Source organism: Maylandia zebra, unplaced genomic scaffold, assembly GCF_041146795.1.
Source record: "Maylandia zebra isolate NMK-2024a unplaced genomic scaffold, Mzebra_GT3a scaffold03, whole genome shotgun sequence".
Classification (NCBI taxonomy): Eukaryota; Metazoa; Chordata; class Actinopteri; order Cichliformes; family Cichlidae; genus Maylandia; species Maylandia zebra.
This window is the reverse complement of record NW_027490033.1, coordinates 3,527,217-3,542,442: the sequence shown is the minus strand read 5'-3', so window position 1 is coordinate 3,542,442 and position 15,226 is coordinate 3,527,217. Positions and strand designations below refer to the sequence as shown.

At 41.1% G+C, this 15,226-nt stretch overlaps 1 protein-coding gene and 1 long non-coding RNA gene across 3 annotated transcripts; both read right to left on the bottom strand.

Moving 5' to 3' along the window:
- Positions 1-3,115: 3,115 nt before the first annotated feature.
- LOC106674528 (OX-2 membrane glycoprotein-like) lies at positions 3,116-8,038 on the bottom strand (the record flags this gene model as incomplete). The annotated part of the gene is made up of 3 exons (XM_076881213.1): positions 7,969-8,038; positions 3,540-3,878; positions 3,116-3,417 (listed from the first exon to the last, which is right to left on the bottom strand). Coding segments are annotated over exons 1-3 (711 nt in total), but the record flags the coding sequence as incomplete, so codon positions are not given.
- A 3,793-nt stretch (positions 8,039-11,831) lies between these two features.
- Positions 11,832-14,327, bottom strand: LOC143415742 (uncharacterized). 2 transcript variants are annotated; one of them, XR_013096168.1, is made up of 3 exons: positions 12,537-14,327; positions 12,178-12,453; positions 11,832-12,097 (listed from the first exon to the last, which is right to left on the bottom strand). It is a non-coding gene; the product is annotated as an uncharacterized LOC143415742 (long non-coding RNA). The 2 variants fall into 2 exon arrangements; XR_013096167.1 differs by having other exon boundaries at positions 12,381-12,453.
- Between the last annotated feature and the right edge of the window lie 899 nt (positions 14,328-15,226).

Sequence of the window (15,226 nt, the reverse complement as noted above, 5' to 3'; positions counted from 1 at the left end):
TCTAAACAGTCACTTCTCTCTGATAGTGACAATTTGCATTCATCAATAACCAAGAAACTGACCTCACAGCATGAGTGGTGCTGGTTTCAGTCATTATGGAAATGTATTGTTTATAAGTTTGGGGAAACCTGGAGTCAGCTGAGACTGAAGAATTCACTTGGCTGAGTAACAAAACATTTCTCCCACTGAAAACGTTACATCCAGATCAACAGAATCAACTTTTTTGGGACCGAGAAAGAGTTAGAGGAAAGAAAGTTTTGGCACTGTGTCACGGACCGGCTCTGGAGGACTCAGGGGGCCGTGAGCAGTTATTATTATTATTATTATTATTATTATTATTATTATTATTATTATTATTATTATTATTATTATTATTATTATTATTATTATTACTATTTGGGGTCTGTGTCGTCTTCTGTTCTGTCCACGTTTGTATGTAGAGTGCGTGTGTCTGCTTCTCTCTCTCCCCCCCCGTCCTCGGGGCTGTTGACGGAAGCGCGCGTCGTGGGAGAGGCGTGTCCGGGCGACTGTCGTCATCGGGAGTCCCTCTTCGCTGTTGCCGTGGCCCACCTGCAGCTGATTACCTGACCAGCTGGTGGTAATCATCCCTCCCGGCTAGAAAGAGGTATTTAACCTGGACCCACGGCGACAGTCGACGTGGGATTATTACTCCTGACTGGTATAGTCTGTGCGCGACGTGTGCTCTTGGTAGTCGGCTAGCGTGTGTGGCTAATTGTGGATTGTCCTTCTTCCTCCAGGAAAGTCGAGCGAAGAAGCGAGTTGGGGAGCACACACACTAAGGGGGCTACAGCACGGGACGCACTGGGAGTAAGGGATGAGCACCATTGGCTAATTACATCTGAGTTAACTGTTGGACTGACCCGTCTATTCACTGTAAATAAAGTGCACTGTGGCATCGCAGAGTCTTGCGTTTTGGGTCCTACTTTCCTCATCGCCACGGTCTGCCAGCCAGACCGTGACACACTGTGCTCAAAGCTTTGACTCTGAATTTTCTGCTCCTCAGTAATTCTGCAGTTTTTATGAAACAGAGCAGAACTGAAGATGAAGCCTCAGGGTCAAGGAGGAGAGCCACAATAAAAGACACACACAGACAATCAACTGAGTTTTTACAGTGACTTCTTTCAGATATGTATACACATTTTGTAATCGGTCCATGATGAACAAAAACTGGAGTCAAACACACACAAACCTCTGCAACATTACAAATCAATTTCATGTAGTTTTTCCTTCTCTCAGACCTGCACTACAGCCTACAGCACATCTGTCACGATGCTGCAATTAGTGTCACTCATATTAGAAGTGAGTTAGATTCATGTCTGAAACTTTTGGTACAGAATATTGACTTTAATAAATGTCTGCAATGTTACAGGTCATGCAGGAAGTAAAAAAGACCTGACTGTGAATAATGTTTTGTGCTCTTCTGCACATTGGACAGTCAGGTGTTACAAAGTTACAAAGACTTCATGTTAATGGTGCAGGAGTTTCTAACAAAGCAGCCCTCCTCTGGATGAATCCTGAGCTGTCACATACACACACACACACACACACTGTTACGTCCCGTGGCCTCGTTTCCAGATTTCTGTATTTCAAGTGGAAGGTTTTCTTTCTCAGTGTTCAGCTGTTATAGTTTCACAGATTTTTAAATATTTTGCAGGTTGATCATGAAGATCCTAAAACGTTTGTTTCAGCTGTGAGATACTGATGCTGAACTAAACAGACCGTGAGCCCAGAATTACTAACACACTAAATAACACACAGACATTAAATTAGCCTCTACTTACTTCACTTAGTTGAGGCTTCATGTCTGATTTGCTGTAATGTATTTAAAGCATAAAGTAAAGGGGACAAAGCTGAATGGCATGTAAGGTTATGGTGTAAGGATAAAAGCAGTTTCCAGTTACGACGTAAGTTAGGAGGAATAAGCAGAATAAGCCAATATTTATGTAATGCAACTTTGGGTTCTGGTGTTTAGGTAAATCGATAAATAGATAAACAAATAAATAGCACAAATCACTAAGAGTAAAATTGCAATGTACCATTATATTAATTAATATATCTAGCTAGCTATCTTTGTTTCTTATTTTGACTGTCCTGTCTGGCAGCCGTTGCAAGCAGAGTGTGGTCTGTGGCTCCGCTGCAAAGGAGGGGCTGTGCCAGGGAGGCTGGCAGGGCTGCTGGAAGCAATTCAGTAACTATGCTCTCCATATTTCAGAGACTCCAGGACCTGGAAAAAATGAGGACAGGTGGAGATAGACTCAGAATTGAGTCTAGCTGGCTCTCATAAAGATGAAAGTCCTGGATCATCATGGTTGGTGTCTCCTAGGAGTCCATTATCTGAGGTGATTATCATCGTGTTTCAGTGGAGGTGTTTCAGTCCCATAAAAAATAATAAAAAACACTGCAGCAGTTGTCTGTTAATAGTGCAAAATCAAAGCATTCTGAGCAGATTAGCTTAGACAGAACAAAGACAAATGCAGCAGAGTCTACTGAGGTGTAGTACACATCAGATTGGAGGGGGGGGGGGGGGGGAGCTCTAGAAGCAAGTTGGAAGATTTGAAATGTGACAACATAACAGAGTGAAAAAGAATGACAAAAATTTCCACGCACAAAATGACAGGATGATAAATAACCAATAAACCTGAGTGTGTCTGGCTTAAGGTTTCAGGTGTTTCGTTCATCTTGAACTGTGTGTGCGACAGACTGAAAGATTTATGAAGCTGCACAAACATTTATGAGGGGAATCAAAAGGAGAAAGTGTTTAAGAGGATTTCCTGCTATGAGATTTCTTTTTCATATAAGCCACAAAGAGGAGTGCAGCGACACAGAGCACCAACACCACAGACGACAGAATGACTGAAATCCTGATTCCTTTGAGAAAAACAGGAGATAGAAGGATACAATAATGTGAACAACTATCAAATGATGAAAAACATTGAACATAAAAACTGGCTTTAAAAACACAAATGTTAACACACCTAAATTTCTCTGATTAGATCCTGACTTCTTATCCAAACCTGGAAAAAGAAACACAAACATTAGAATCACAGAGTAATCATTAATTTATGAATCAGTGATGTTGAAACAATTTCTCACCATCATCATCATCATCATCAGGAATCGTCACCATCACCTCTCTGTGAGGAGCAGAGAGCACTCGTGCTGCACATCCCACCTGTGTGCTGTGTTTACGTGAACCTGAGAGCACAGCTGTAGTGGTGACAGTGAATGTAGCGTTGGTGTTGGACACACTGACAGTGTTGTGCTGTGAGAAGCTGAGGTCTTGTTGTGAGACACTGAGTGTTACAGTGGGAGCAGGTCGACCAGTGGCTGAACAGGAAACAACCCACTCTTCAGTAGAGTTTGACTCTCTGACATCAACAGCAGGTTCATGCAGCTCTGTGAAGGATCAGGACATATCATCAACATGTTCTTACAAACACACCAGCTGCTCACACATTTATGTCCAGTATGTTTGTTACAAGCACTTGTTGTTTGTTAAAGAAGATTAAAGTTCTTACCATAGACCTCGAGGCAAGTTTGACCAGGGAAGGAGCCTTCAGGATAAGTGTTAAACAGACAGTGATAGCAGCCTTCATCCTGCTCCGTCACATTCCTGATGACTATGGAGCAGTTCTGCAGTCCAGTGTATACAAACTCAACTTTATCTTTAAAGCCATCATTCACTCTCTGACCATAGTACTTGCTGTAGGTGGCAACATTTGTCTCCACATCATGTGATATTTTCTGCCATGTGACCTGAAGGACGTCTTTAGTCTCTAAGAGCTGACAGCTGAATTCAGCATCTTCTCCCACTGCTGCCAGCACAGTCTGCTGTGTTTGGATCACTGCTGTTAGAGCTGCATGGAGATACAGTTTGAGATGTGAGGCACATTCAGTTTTTGTTCAGGTGAACTGTAACACACAAAGTTGCAGTTTCACTGCTAAAACTTTTTTGTTATTTTTCTCACTGTTCATAACATGTTTTACAGTCTTTTTATTTTATTTTTTTTTGAGTTTCCTTCCTGAATAGAACTGCCCCAATAGTATACAGTAACTGCTGCAGGGGATTTTCTAACACTACAAGGAGGATTTTAGTATTGACCGACATTTCAAAAAGAGCATTGCAAATTAAGAGTAAAGAAATGAGCAGACCTGACGAAACATTAAATATGAATATTTAAAAGCAAATAACAGAGTGTAAGTGTTTTTCTGTAAACAGCGTGGCAATTCGGCTAAATGAGAGGAGGCCGAAGGGCAATTATTCTGTTTTTGATATAAGATTGAACCAGTCAGGGGACTGTGAGGTCCTGAGACTCAGGGAGTATCCAGAGAAATCTGAGGTATTACAAACTGCTCCACTATGAACCTCTAAATCTCTGTGTAACAGCTGAGTTATACAGTGGACAGAAGAACATTTATGATCAGAGCCCCAACAGTCCCTGTGTTAATGAAGATACTGTAACTGTCCCTTTTGCTGTGGTTTGCAGGCAGTGAGCAGAAAAAGTACTTACCAAAAGTCATTTAGTGTGAGACATTTTTCATTATGTGCCTCTGTGCAGAAATGTGACTCAAATCCTGAAACCCTGCAAACTTGTCTGCTCACTCTCAGTACAGAATATCGACTTTAGTAAAGGACAACAGTGTGCACAGTTATTACGTAAGCTCATATTTATTCTAATGGTTCAGGGTTTGACTGTAAATAATGCTCTGTGTTCTTCTTCACATTGTACACGTGAGCTGTTAAAAAGACTTGATGTTCGTGGTGGAAGAGTTTGCAATGAAGCAGTCCTCTGGATGAAACTTGAGCTGTGCAAGGACACGCAGGAACATTTATCCACACGCAGCTTTTTTTAACACGAGCCTCTCTGATATTAAACACACTGATTTTCCTTCAGCTGCCTCTCGTTGCGCTGAGTCATCGTGCTGTTTCTGGAGAGAAACACGTGCGTGAAAGCGGCTCCATTACTGCACACTCATTACTGTTCTCCTGTCAGGATTGTTTTTGATCCGCTAATTTGCCAATTTTTCCCAATTTGTAAATTTGTAAAAATCAGATAACCTCACCCCTCATTGTTAGTTACTGCATTGCACAGTTTACACAAACTCAAGTTCTCATTTATCATAACTTGAGTAATATCTGTCACTTTGACGCCTACGTGCTGAACATGGGAAAGTCCAAATACTTCAAATGATTACAAAGTTAGTAAAACTGAGTGGTAAACTATCGAACACACACACAGATATATATAGATAGAGAGAGAGAGAGAGAGAGAGAGAGAGAGAGAGAGAGAGAGAGAGAGAGAGAGATTGTATAGAGTTGTATTAACACAGACTTTGTTCCCACCTTTGTCAGAGACTCCAAGAATAAAAATAGCAATCACATAAAATGAGACTCCAAGATGCGACATCGTGGCTCCACACTTACCGCTAAAACTTCAAACTGAACGGAAATGTGAATGTTCCGGGGAAACACCTCCGACACTGAGTCACAGTATATGTATCTACTGTATAGAGAGAGAGAAACAAAGAGATATTTATTTATATTAGCAAGTGCGCTTAAAGTGGTTAAAAAACTGTCTGTCCATAAAGAAAATAGAGTTTAAAAGCTTTTATAATTCATGTGTTCTAAGATGTTTTTGTGTATACTTGCTGCTAAATTGCAGGTTGTTCATGTGAAACTAAACTGTTGGCTAATTTCAGGTTGATCAAAACGAGCAGCTTAACGAGTGCACATGAGAACAAAATTATTAATATCATTATTATTTTTATGAAATGATTTTCTTTCTCGGAGCAAAATATAAAAATGCAAACATCCAAAATTCAAACTGGGACGTTTGGAGAAGCTGCGTTTAAAATACTTTGCTCTGCTAAACAACACCTTGAAAATAGTTTTTAAAAGGAGAACTATTCATATGGGCCTAATAACCCCTCATCTGTCTCTGAAGGTAAGTCTTTATCTTTAAAAAGAAAAAAATAATACTTACCTTGTACACAGAACTACTGTGTTTTTGCTACTAAATCATTCGTGAAGGAGGGTTTTTGTGTGAATTATCTTGTAGCAAGTGTCACCTGGCAGTTTGCTGCCTTCCGTCGTGTCAGCAGAGGAGCTTTGAAAAGTTAGGGTGAGTGACGTGAGGTCAGCGCTCTTCTGTGGGAAGTTCCACAGACGATTAACTCAGAGACTTTGGCTGTTTGATTTTGATTATTCAGTATTGTAGGTGCTCATTTTTAATGCGTGTTTTTCGACTTTCTAGTGTGACCAAGGGTTTTAATGGTTGAATCAATCAAGTTCTAGATCGGCTGTGAGCGGGGAAATCAATCAATATAGTACGTATATTGATTGTTTTTAGTGAGCATTGTAGTGCTATTTGCTTGGACCTTTGGTTTGATAGGTCTCATGTGCGGCTGGGATATTAGTAGAATTTGTTGTAAATCCTGTCTGGGAATGAAGGGGAAATGTATGCTTAACTGATGGAATAATAAATGAAACATTTATTTCTTTGGATATTCTATTCGACACTTCAGTGCTCGGTTAAAATCTTTTTATTAAAGTTTTCGTTCTGAATTCAAAGTCCGTCCAGCTCCGAGTTAATTGGTAGTATAGTCGTTGCCTCATGTGAACCACTTCCATGATAGACTCACTAGATGGCACAATAGCCCCAGTGACTACATTTTTTTTTTCTTTTTCATTTTTTTGTAAAGAACTTTAATTAACTGTGCATCTGGACGTAGCGTTTTTACAAGGAGAAACGATTAGTCACTCATTCAAGTGACTTCTTCTTCAGATGGTTATTTATAAATGGCCTTCTTGACTCCGCGCTTAAACCAGCGTTCCTTCCTGTCCAGGATGTTACATCCTCATCATTGAAAGAGTGTCCACTGGCCTGTAGGTGTAAATAGACTGCAGAGTCTGGGCCTGATAGCTCAACTGTGTTGTGCCATCCGCTTCACCAGAGGTTGTTTGGTTTCCCCGATGTATAAATCCTGGCAATCCTGCTGGCACTTAACAGCGTACACTATGTTACTGTTAGTGTTGGGGGACCCAATCCTTGGGTGGACCAGTTTTTGTGTGTTGATGTCGCTGCCAAATAAAATATAAAATGACTAAAACACTATACAACAATACCTGACAAGAAACACTGGCATGGTCTTACATGATAAACATTACTGGACTGAGAACTGAAAACTTTATAAATGTAAATATCGATATACGTATTTCTATTTTGTGTGTCTTTTGTACACATTTTGAAAAGCCTCTATAAATTCATCATGAATAAACAAAGACCTCATGTGGCCTTTTTGTGTAACTTCACTCAAAATCTGTTGACGGCTAAGTGTTTAAAATATGGGACTTTAATTATGTTTATTTGTTTTTGAAGAGTGTTCAGCAACAAAAGCCGTTTGACCAGTCATCCAAAATTATTGAAAAAATAATTTTAATGTTCAAAAAAGTAATAAAAAAATAAAACAAAGAATTTACATAAAAAAACAATGCACAATACAATATTATTAATCTGGTTTTTCTGTCTCAAATCTTAACACCACACTGTAAGGAAAGTCGAGAAAACTCAACACAAGTAAACTGTAAACTCTTGCTTCAATCACATTCAGTTCAGGTTTTGAAAAACACAAATTCCTGCTGAGTAAACAAATGTGTGAGCTGCTAATAAGAGATCTTCTGCTGTTCAGTCAGGTGCACTAACCACTACACTGCAAATCCACACAAAACGTATGTTTATCCAGAAAAAACCGTGTATCTGCAAAACCTGCAGCCCAAAAAAAGTCAACGCTGTCAAAAAGCATGTGTTTGTGCTGGTGACGGTGAAAGGGTTGGATCATGGTTTAGTTGGCTTCTCTCAGGTCTCCACTTTTTAAACCAGTTTTACTCAGTGACTCAGTGAGGCAGTGGGCAGCCATTGGGTGCCCGGGGGACAGTGGGGACGGTACGGTTCTCATGGTTCCTCATTTTTCCGAAGTTGTCATTTAGGAACGTGTTGGGTGCCCGAAAACGTGACATGTTGATGATTTGTCACCCAGCGTTAAATGTTACGCTTTGGGAGTGAGAACGTGTTGCAGCAGTACCTCAGGGTAGCCATCTATTGGATTCAAACCCCTGCCCTGCGATCATGGGGCCATCACTCTACCTACTGAGCTATCCCCCCCCTCCTTTTTTTTTTTGAACAGTGAAATTTGTTTTATGCCCAAATTATTCTGCAGATCATCAGGATGAAAAGTTATTGGCTGTGTTTGCACAGCCCTTTTTAAAAAAAAAATGCTTTCATGACATTATTGTGTGTCAGGTGGTGTCAGGGATATCCAGACTGACAAGTAGGACATTGAATGTTACCTCTCCGGTGGGAAGGGAGCCTGCAAATTGTGGTCTGTTCTATAGTAAATGCAGATAAAAAAAAATCAAGAAAACAAATAAGATGGGGTTCTACAGAATATGATTGTTTTCTTGCAGGACACCAGGAGAGATGAGTTCTCTATGACAGATGGTGTGGTCAGTGAAGATGGCCGCCTGCAGGTTCAAGGTCATTGAATCTCCAGCCCAAATCCACTGCCACTGTACTTAAGGGAAGAGAAGTTAAAGACTTTCTCCTGCACTTACATTTGGATCACCTAAATCCATGACAGTCATTCAGGAAGTAATGTCTGGACTGGAAACAAGCCATCCTTAAAGTATTACAACATACCAAGCTTCTGTGTTTGAATGCAAAACAAATGTATTGTTTGATCTAGAGACTGCACTTATGACTGAACAATATATAATGAAAATAAAATGCATGTAACTTGTAAAACAAAATTGTAGGAAGTCTAAACTTAGTTTCAGAATCATGAAATCGGAGACTTTGTTATTAACCTCACAGTGAAACAGTGTTGGCAGTATAATTATTTGTTGTTCAGAAGAACAGTGTCCAGTATGTTGGCTGATTTACTTTTTTGCATTTGGAAGTAAAAGTTGGGCTGATTTTGACGCCATTACAAGAAGTGTTGTTAACTATTCTTTTTGAATCATACTTGCATTCAGTGTTGTATTAATATAAGTGTTGTACTAGAAATTGTGATAAAACAATGTCAAGTTCCCACAAATTGCTCAATTTCCCACAAATTGATTTTTAATTTAGAACTTAAAACGTTATTCTTAGTACTATATACTTGAAATTAATAAGTTGTCATAACATATTATCTTAAGTAAGCTTTACTCAGTTTTTTGAGGCGAAGAGTTTGAATAATTTTTTTGAAGTTCTGGGAAATAGATTGTTACGGAGCCCCGGAAAGGACACTGGAGAAAAAAGTCATTAAGAAGAACTTTTACAAGATTTTGCAAAACCTTTGCGAGATCCCGAGTTACTTTTGCAAGATCTCGCAAAAGTTCTTCTTAATTTTTTTTTTCTCCAATGTCCCTTGCGGGGCTCTATAGCAAACTGCTCCATTGTACAAACCTGAAATCTGTGTGTAACTGCTGAGCCGTACGATGGGCAGAAGAACATTTATGATCAGAGCTCTTTTTTCTAATACAGCTCATACAGCAGGAGTGTATGGGCTGCTTTTGAACTGACACTCAAACAAGATTTACAAGTAAACCAGGATTAAAAATGATCAATGATGACACATATGATCTAAACATGTAAACACAGTTATGACCACCATCATGCACCTGACCAAAGACATGACTTTCTTACAGTCTCATTAACTAAAAAGAAACTGCGTTACAACTGTGACTGCTATATTGCGAACTCTGCGCGCTGAACACTTGACCGCTGATGCAAAGCTCATTTTGGTGCGCTTACTGTGTTTACATCTTCAGGGGTATTCAGAGCAGGGAAAGTTTCACACACTCGACTGACAGCTTTAGGTCCATGTCACCATTGTTCATTCTGTTTACATTTCTTTCTCATTTTGAATAACTCAACACTTTATATTTGGAATGAGAGAAGGGGAGGAAAAGAAAACAGGAAATTAAGGAGCAGGACTTCCAATACTAAACCTTTAATAAAGACACTTTATTAACCAACATTACTTTAAAAAAAAACCAAAACCCAAAACAAACCAAGGTTCGCTGCCACGATGCTGGCCTAGTTAAAATAGCAGCTCAATAAAATAGTTAATGGTGGAGACTGGCCACCAGGGGAGGCAACCTACAGAGAGGAATGCCCAAGGGGTGCCACTAATTACTCACCCCTGCAGTCTCTCTGCAATCCTTACTACCACTCTTACTGCAACTTAAAATGTTGCACTATATTTGCTTTTCAGTGTGTACACTCACATGCATGAGAGGGAATTCCACCACAGGTGGAAGCAGTTGTGTCTCCACTAAAGCAAATAAAATTAAATCTATAAATCAAGCAATACAAAACACGAAACACCTCAATAAATAATAGAGAAAGAAACAGTAACACACACACAGAGACACACGTACACACATGCACTTTAAAATACAACTTCAATTAAAAGCAACATCTGGCACATCCAAGCTGAACACCAACTGAGTGCAGTGCAGCAGAGGTACATGCAAATGGTACACCAGCACCATTAAAACGTAATAAAAAGTTAACACTAAAACACCATAAAACAAAGAATAACCAATCAATGCCAGTCAACATGACAGCAACAAAGCAACACGAGACTACAACAAGACAAGAAGATGCGACATCGTGGCTCCACACGCTAAAACTTTAAACTGAAAGGAAATGCACGGCTGAGAAAGTACTGGGTTATTGTTCCGGCGAAACACCTCAGATCATTGAGTCACAGGATATCTATATATAGATATTTATTTATTTTAGCAAGTGCATTTAAAGTGGTTAAAAGAAACTGTCTGTTCATAAAGAAAAGAGAGTTTGGAAGTTTTTATATTTGTTCTAAAATGTTATTATGTATTTGCAGCTAAAGTGCAAGTTGTTCATGTGACCCTAAACTGTTGGCTAGTTTCAGCTTCAGAGTCACTGATGCGGATCAAAACGAACTGCGGCTAAACTGAACCTGCTTTAAGAAAAGAAATTACTGGGCATGAGCTATGTTCATGTCAACATCTGAAACACAGGCAAAATCCATTAAACAAATCAGCTGACCAACAATAAATCTATGGAAATTGAGACATTAATATATTAAAGATAAATCAGTAAAAAAACAATCATGAAACAGGTTTATAAGGCAAACATTCAGCATTCAGTCAAAACTCCAACACTTAGATGTCACGGACCCTCAGGGGTCCGTGAGCAGCTATTATTATTATTATTATTATTATTATTATTATTATTATTATTATTATTATTATTATTATTATTACTACTATTTGGGGTCTGTGTCGTCTTCTGTTCTGTCCACGTTTGTATGTAGAGTGCGTGTGTCTGCTTCTCTCTCTCCCCCCCCGTCCTCGGGGCTGTTGACGGAAGCGCGCGTCGTGGGAGAGGCGTGTCCGGGCGACTGTCGTCATCGGGAGTCCCTCTTCGCTGTTGCCGTGGCCCACCTGCAGCTGATTACCTGACCAGCTGGTGGTAATCATCCCTCCCGGCTAGAAAGAGGTATTTAACCTGGACCCACGGCGACAGTCGACGTGGGATTATTACTCCTGACCGGTATAGTCTGTGCGAGACGTGCGCTCTTGGTAGTCGGCTAGCGTGTGTGGCTAATTGTGGATTGTCCTTCTTCCTCCAGGAAAGTCGAGCGAAGAAACTAGTTGGGGAGCACACACACTAAGGGGGCTACAGCACGGGACGCACTGGGAGCAAGTGATGAGCACCATTGGCAAATTGCATCTCTGAGTTAATTGTTGGACTGACCCGTCTATTCACTTGTAACCGAGGACAAGGGATGAGTAAACGGGGCAAAGAAATAATTGATCATTTATTTATTACATAAGTTAAACATACAAATTCCCAGTCGTTTCCAGACAGGACTTACAACACATCCTGCCGATATCCCAGCTGCGCATGAGACTTACCACACAAACTGTGCGAAATAACACTACAACCCGTCACACCCCGCTTAGTGACACTGCAATCGTGGCACACACTGCAAACAATTCGGGTCTCAGCGCAGCTGGGAATCAGTGCTATGTATGGCCTGTGATCTGAGAGATAAAGGGAAGTGGCACAAACAATTAAAATAAAAAAAACAAAAGAGAGGTTAGTCCACCCTTACAAAACTTACTCTCAATCAATAACCGCCTCTACGGCTGGACGGACTAACCAAAACAAAATTACAAATCAATCAAAAGAACAAAAAAAAGGACAGCAGAGACAGCACAGCTGAAAAACAAACAACATTATCAATTAAAATATTACCCAATAAAATAGCAATTTTATAAAACCATTCAAAATCATGAAACTAAAACAAACACTCAATATACCTACAATATTGATCAGTTTCCCTGCGCGCAGTCGATCTAGGGCTTGATCAATTCTTCTATTAAAATTCGTGGTCACACTAAAAAAGTCCAATGACACATTAAAAAATAGGCACATGCAATAGCAAAAGATCCAAACAAAAAAATGGCAAAAGTCTCTTACCGACAGTATACCCACTCGCACCTGAGTGAATTAATTGCCTCTGGTTTTTTCCACAGAAGAGCGCTGACTTCACCCCACACACCCACTACCTTTTCACAGCTCTTCAGCCAATCACCTGGCAGCGAGCAACAAACTGCCAGGTGACACTTGTTACAACCCTCCCCTTCAAAGGGCATCGGCGACCCGACGATGAGCTGAAAAGAGAGCACACTTAAAATTTTGCTCATTTTATAATGGATTGTGGCAATTTAAATGGGTTTGAGTGCTGTCCAGCAGTCTTCCTCATTGACCTACGAGACCCTTGCGTCAAGCTGGCAACATCTTCCTCCCCAGGTTCTAGGTCCCCAGAACAATCCAAATGGGGCACCCCCACATGTGTGGGACTCAACGTCCCTTCCTCCAACACTGCAGAATCGCCTCCATCTCCCTGTTCTGTAAACATCTGTTCCACTTCATCAACCATACTGTTATTTGTGGCCAACATTCCGGTTAGATCATCCTGTTTTGACATTTGTAGGCCACTATCTTGGTCTCCATCCAATTCCCTGATTGGAATGTTTCTCAACTCAGTTCGATGTACTTGTCGAAGTGGACCAGTGTGCCCAGCAGGAGCGACTGAATATACTACGCCATGACCAGGAGGAGGTCGCACTACTTGAAAGGGCGTGGGATCCCAAAAATCTTGAATCTTATTGCGACCTCTTACAGAGTGGTTTCTCATATACACCAAATCGCCCTGCTCCAAATCAGGACTAGCACATTTAGAGGAATTCAAATCTCTCTGAACCCTTCTCCTTTCTAACCGTTGCTGCACAACATCATATGCAGCAGCCAAGGACTTTTGGTGTTCCTGTACCCACTCTTCAAGAGTGACGTCCTCATCAACTTCACTGCCAGCACCCAACCAAAAATCCACTGGCAACCGTGGCTCTCGCCCGAACATCAAATAATATGGAGTCATACCAGTTGACTGATGTACTGTGGTGTTATACGCATATGTGACTTGGGAGAGATGCCGCGGCCACCGGCGCTTTTGTTCAGGAGGCAGGGCACGCAGCAAGTCATGAAGTGTACGATTAAATCGTTCACATTGACCATTACCTTGTGGATGATAGGGTGTCGTCCGACTCTTCTCTATCTTATAAATTTTACACAGCTGTTGCACCAAAGCGCTTTCAAAATTTCGCCCCTGATCAGAATGTATACGGCTTGGAGGCCCAAATAAATGAAACCAATGCTTCACTAAAGCCTCTGCCACTGTACTGGCTCGCTGATCTTTTGTAGGGACAGTCTGAGTATATTTAGAAAAGATGTCAGTCATTACCAAAATATTCTCTTTACCATCAGTTGAGGGTTCAAGTACTGTAAAATCAATTGCCAAAATTTCATGAGGCCGAGATGCAGAAATACTACCCATAAAGGTTTTAATCTTTGGCACAACAGCCTTAGAAAGAACACACCTTTCACAATCTCTGCACCATCTCTCAATATCTGCATACATGTGCGGCCAATAATATCGCGAGCGCACCAACTGCAGTGTACGCTCAACCCCTTGATGGCCATGCTCATCGTGGAGTAAACGAAGGACGCGGCCCTGTAAACACTGTGGCAGCACCAGCTGGTCAACCTCCCTCACTCCATCAGGAGTATGAGTGCAGCGATACAACACAGACTCCCTTTGTTTCATCCGCCCCCATTGACGGACCAATTCCCTCGAACCCTTACCAAGACCATCTCTTTCCTTTGAATCTGGCAACCTGGCCACCTCCCAATACTTTAAGAAGGGACCAATCACAGGGTCTTGTTTCTGTAATGTACAGAGATCAGAGAAAGAACAACCAGGTAAAACGCTTATCTCTGCCTGAACACTGGGAATCATCTCACACTGCACTCCAATATCATTAGATAATGGACCATCCAATTCCATTACAGTTCCATGTAGGCGGGACAATGCGTCTGCATTAGCATTCTGAGCCCCAGGCCGATATTTTATGGTCAAATCAAAAGCGGCCAGCTCTGATGCCCACCTCTGTTCTGTGGCACCTAGCTTTGCCGTGGACAGATGGCTTAGTGGGTTATTATCTGTAAATACAGTGCAACGATGACCCAAAAGATACTCCCTAAACTTTTCAGTGACGGCCCACTTGAGAGCTACAAGCTCAAGCTTCATGGAACTATAATTTCTCATATTCCTCTCTGTAGGCTTTAAGCTCCGACTGGCAAAAGCTATTGGCCGCAATTTACCCTCATACTCCTGGGAAAGCACTGCCCCTAGACCCCCATAGCTTGCATCTACTTCCAATGTAAATGGCTTCTGAAAATCAGCAAAAGCAAGCACTGGTGCAGAAACCAGAGCAGCCTTGAGCTGATGAAAACTTTGTTCACACTCCAAATCCCAAAAATCCAATAACGGTTTTGGGGGGGTCCTACCTTTTCTACCTGGAGGGAGGAGTGCAGAGACCAATCTATGCAAGGGAGCAGCCATGCGTGAAAAACCAGCTATGAATCTCCTATAATAACTAGCAAATCCTAAAAAGGAACGCAGTTCTGCTAGATTGCTGGGCGTTTTCCAATCCCGCACTGCAGCTATTTTATCTGGATCAGTAGAAACTCCTTCGGCAGACACCACATGCCCCAAATATTTCACTTGCCTCTGGAAAAACTGGCACTTGGAGAGTTTCACTTTAAGC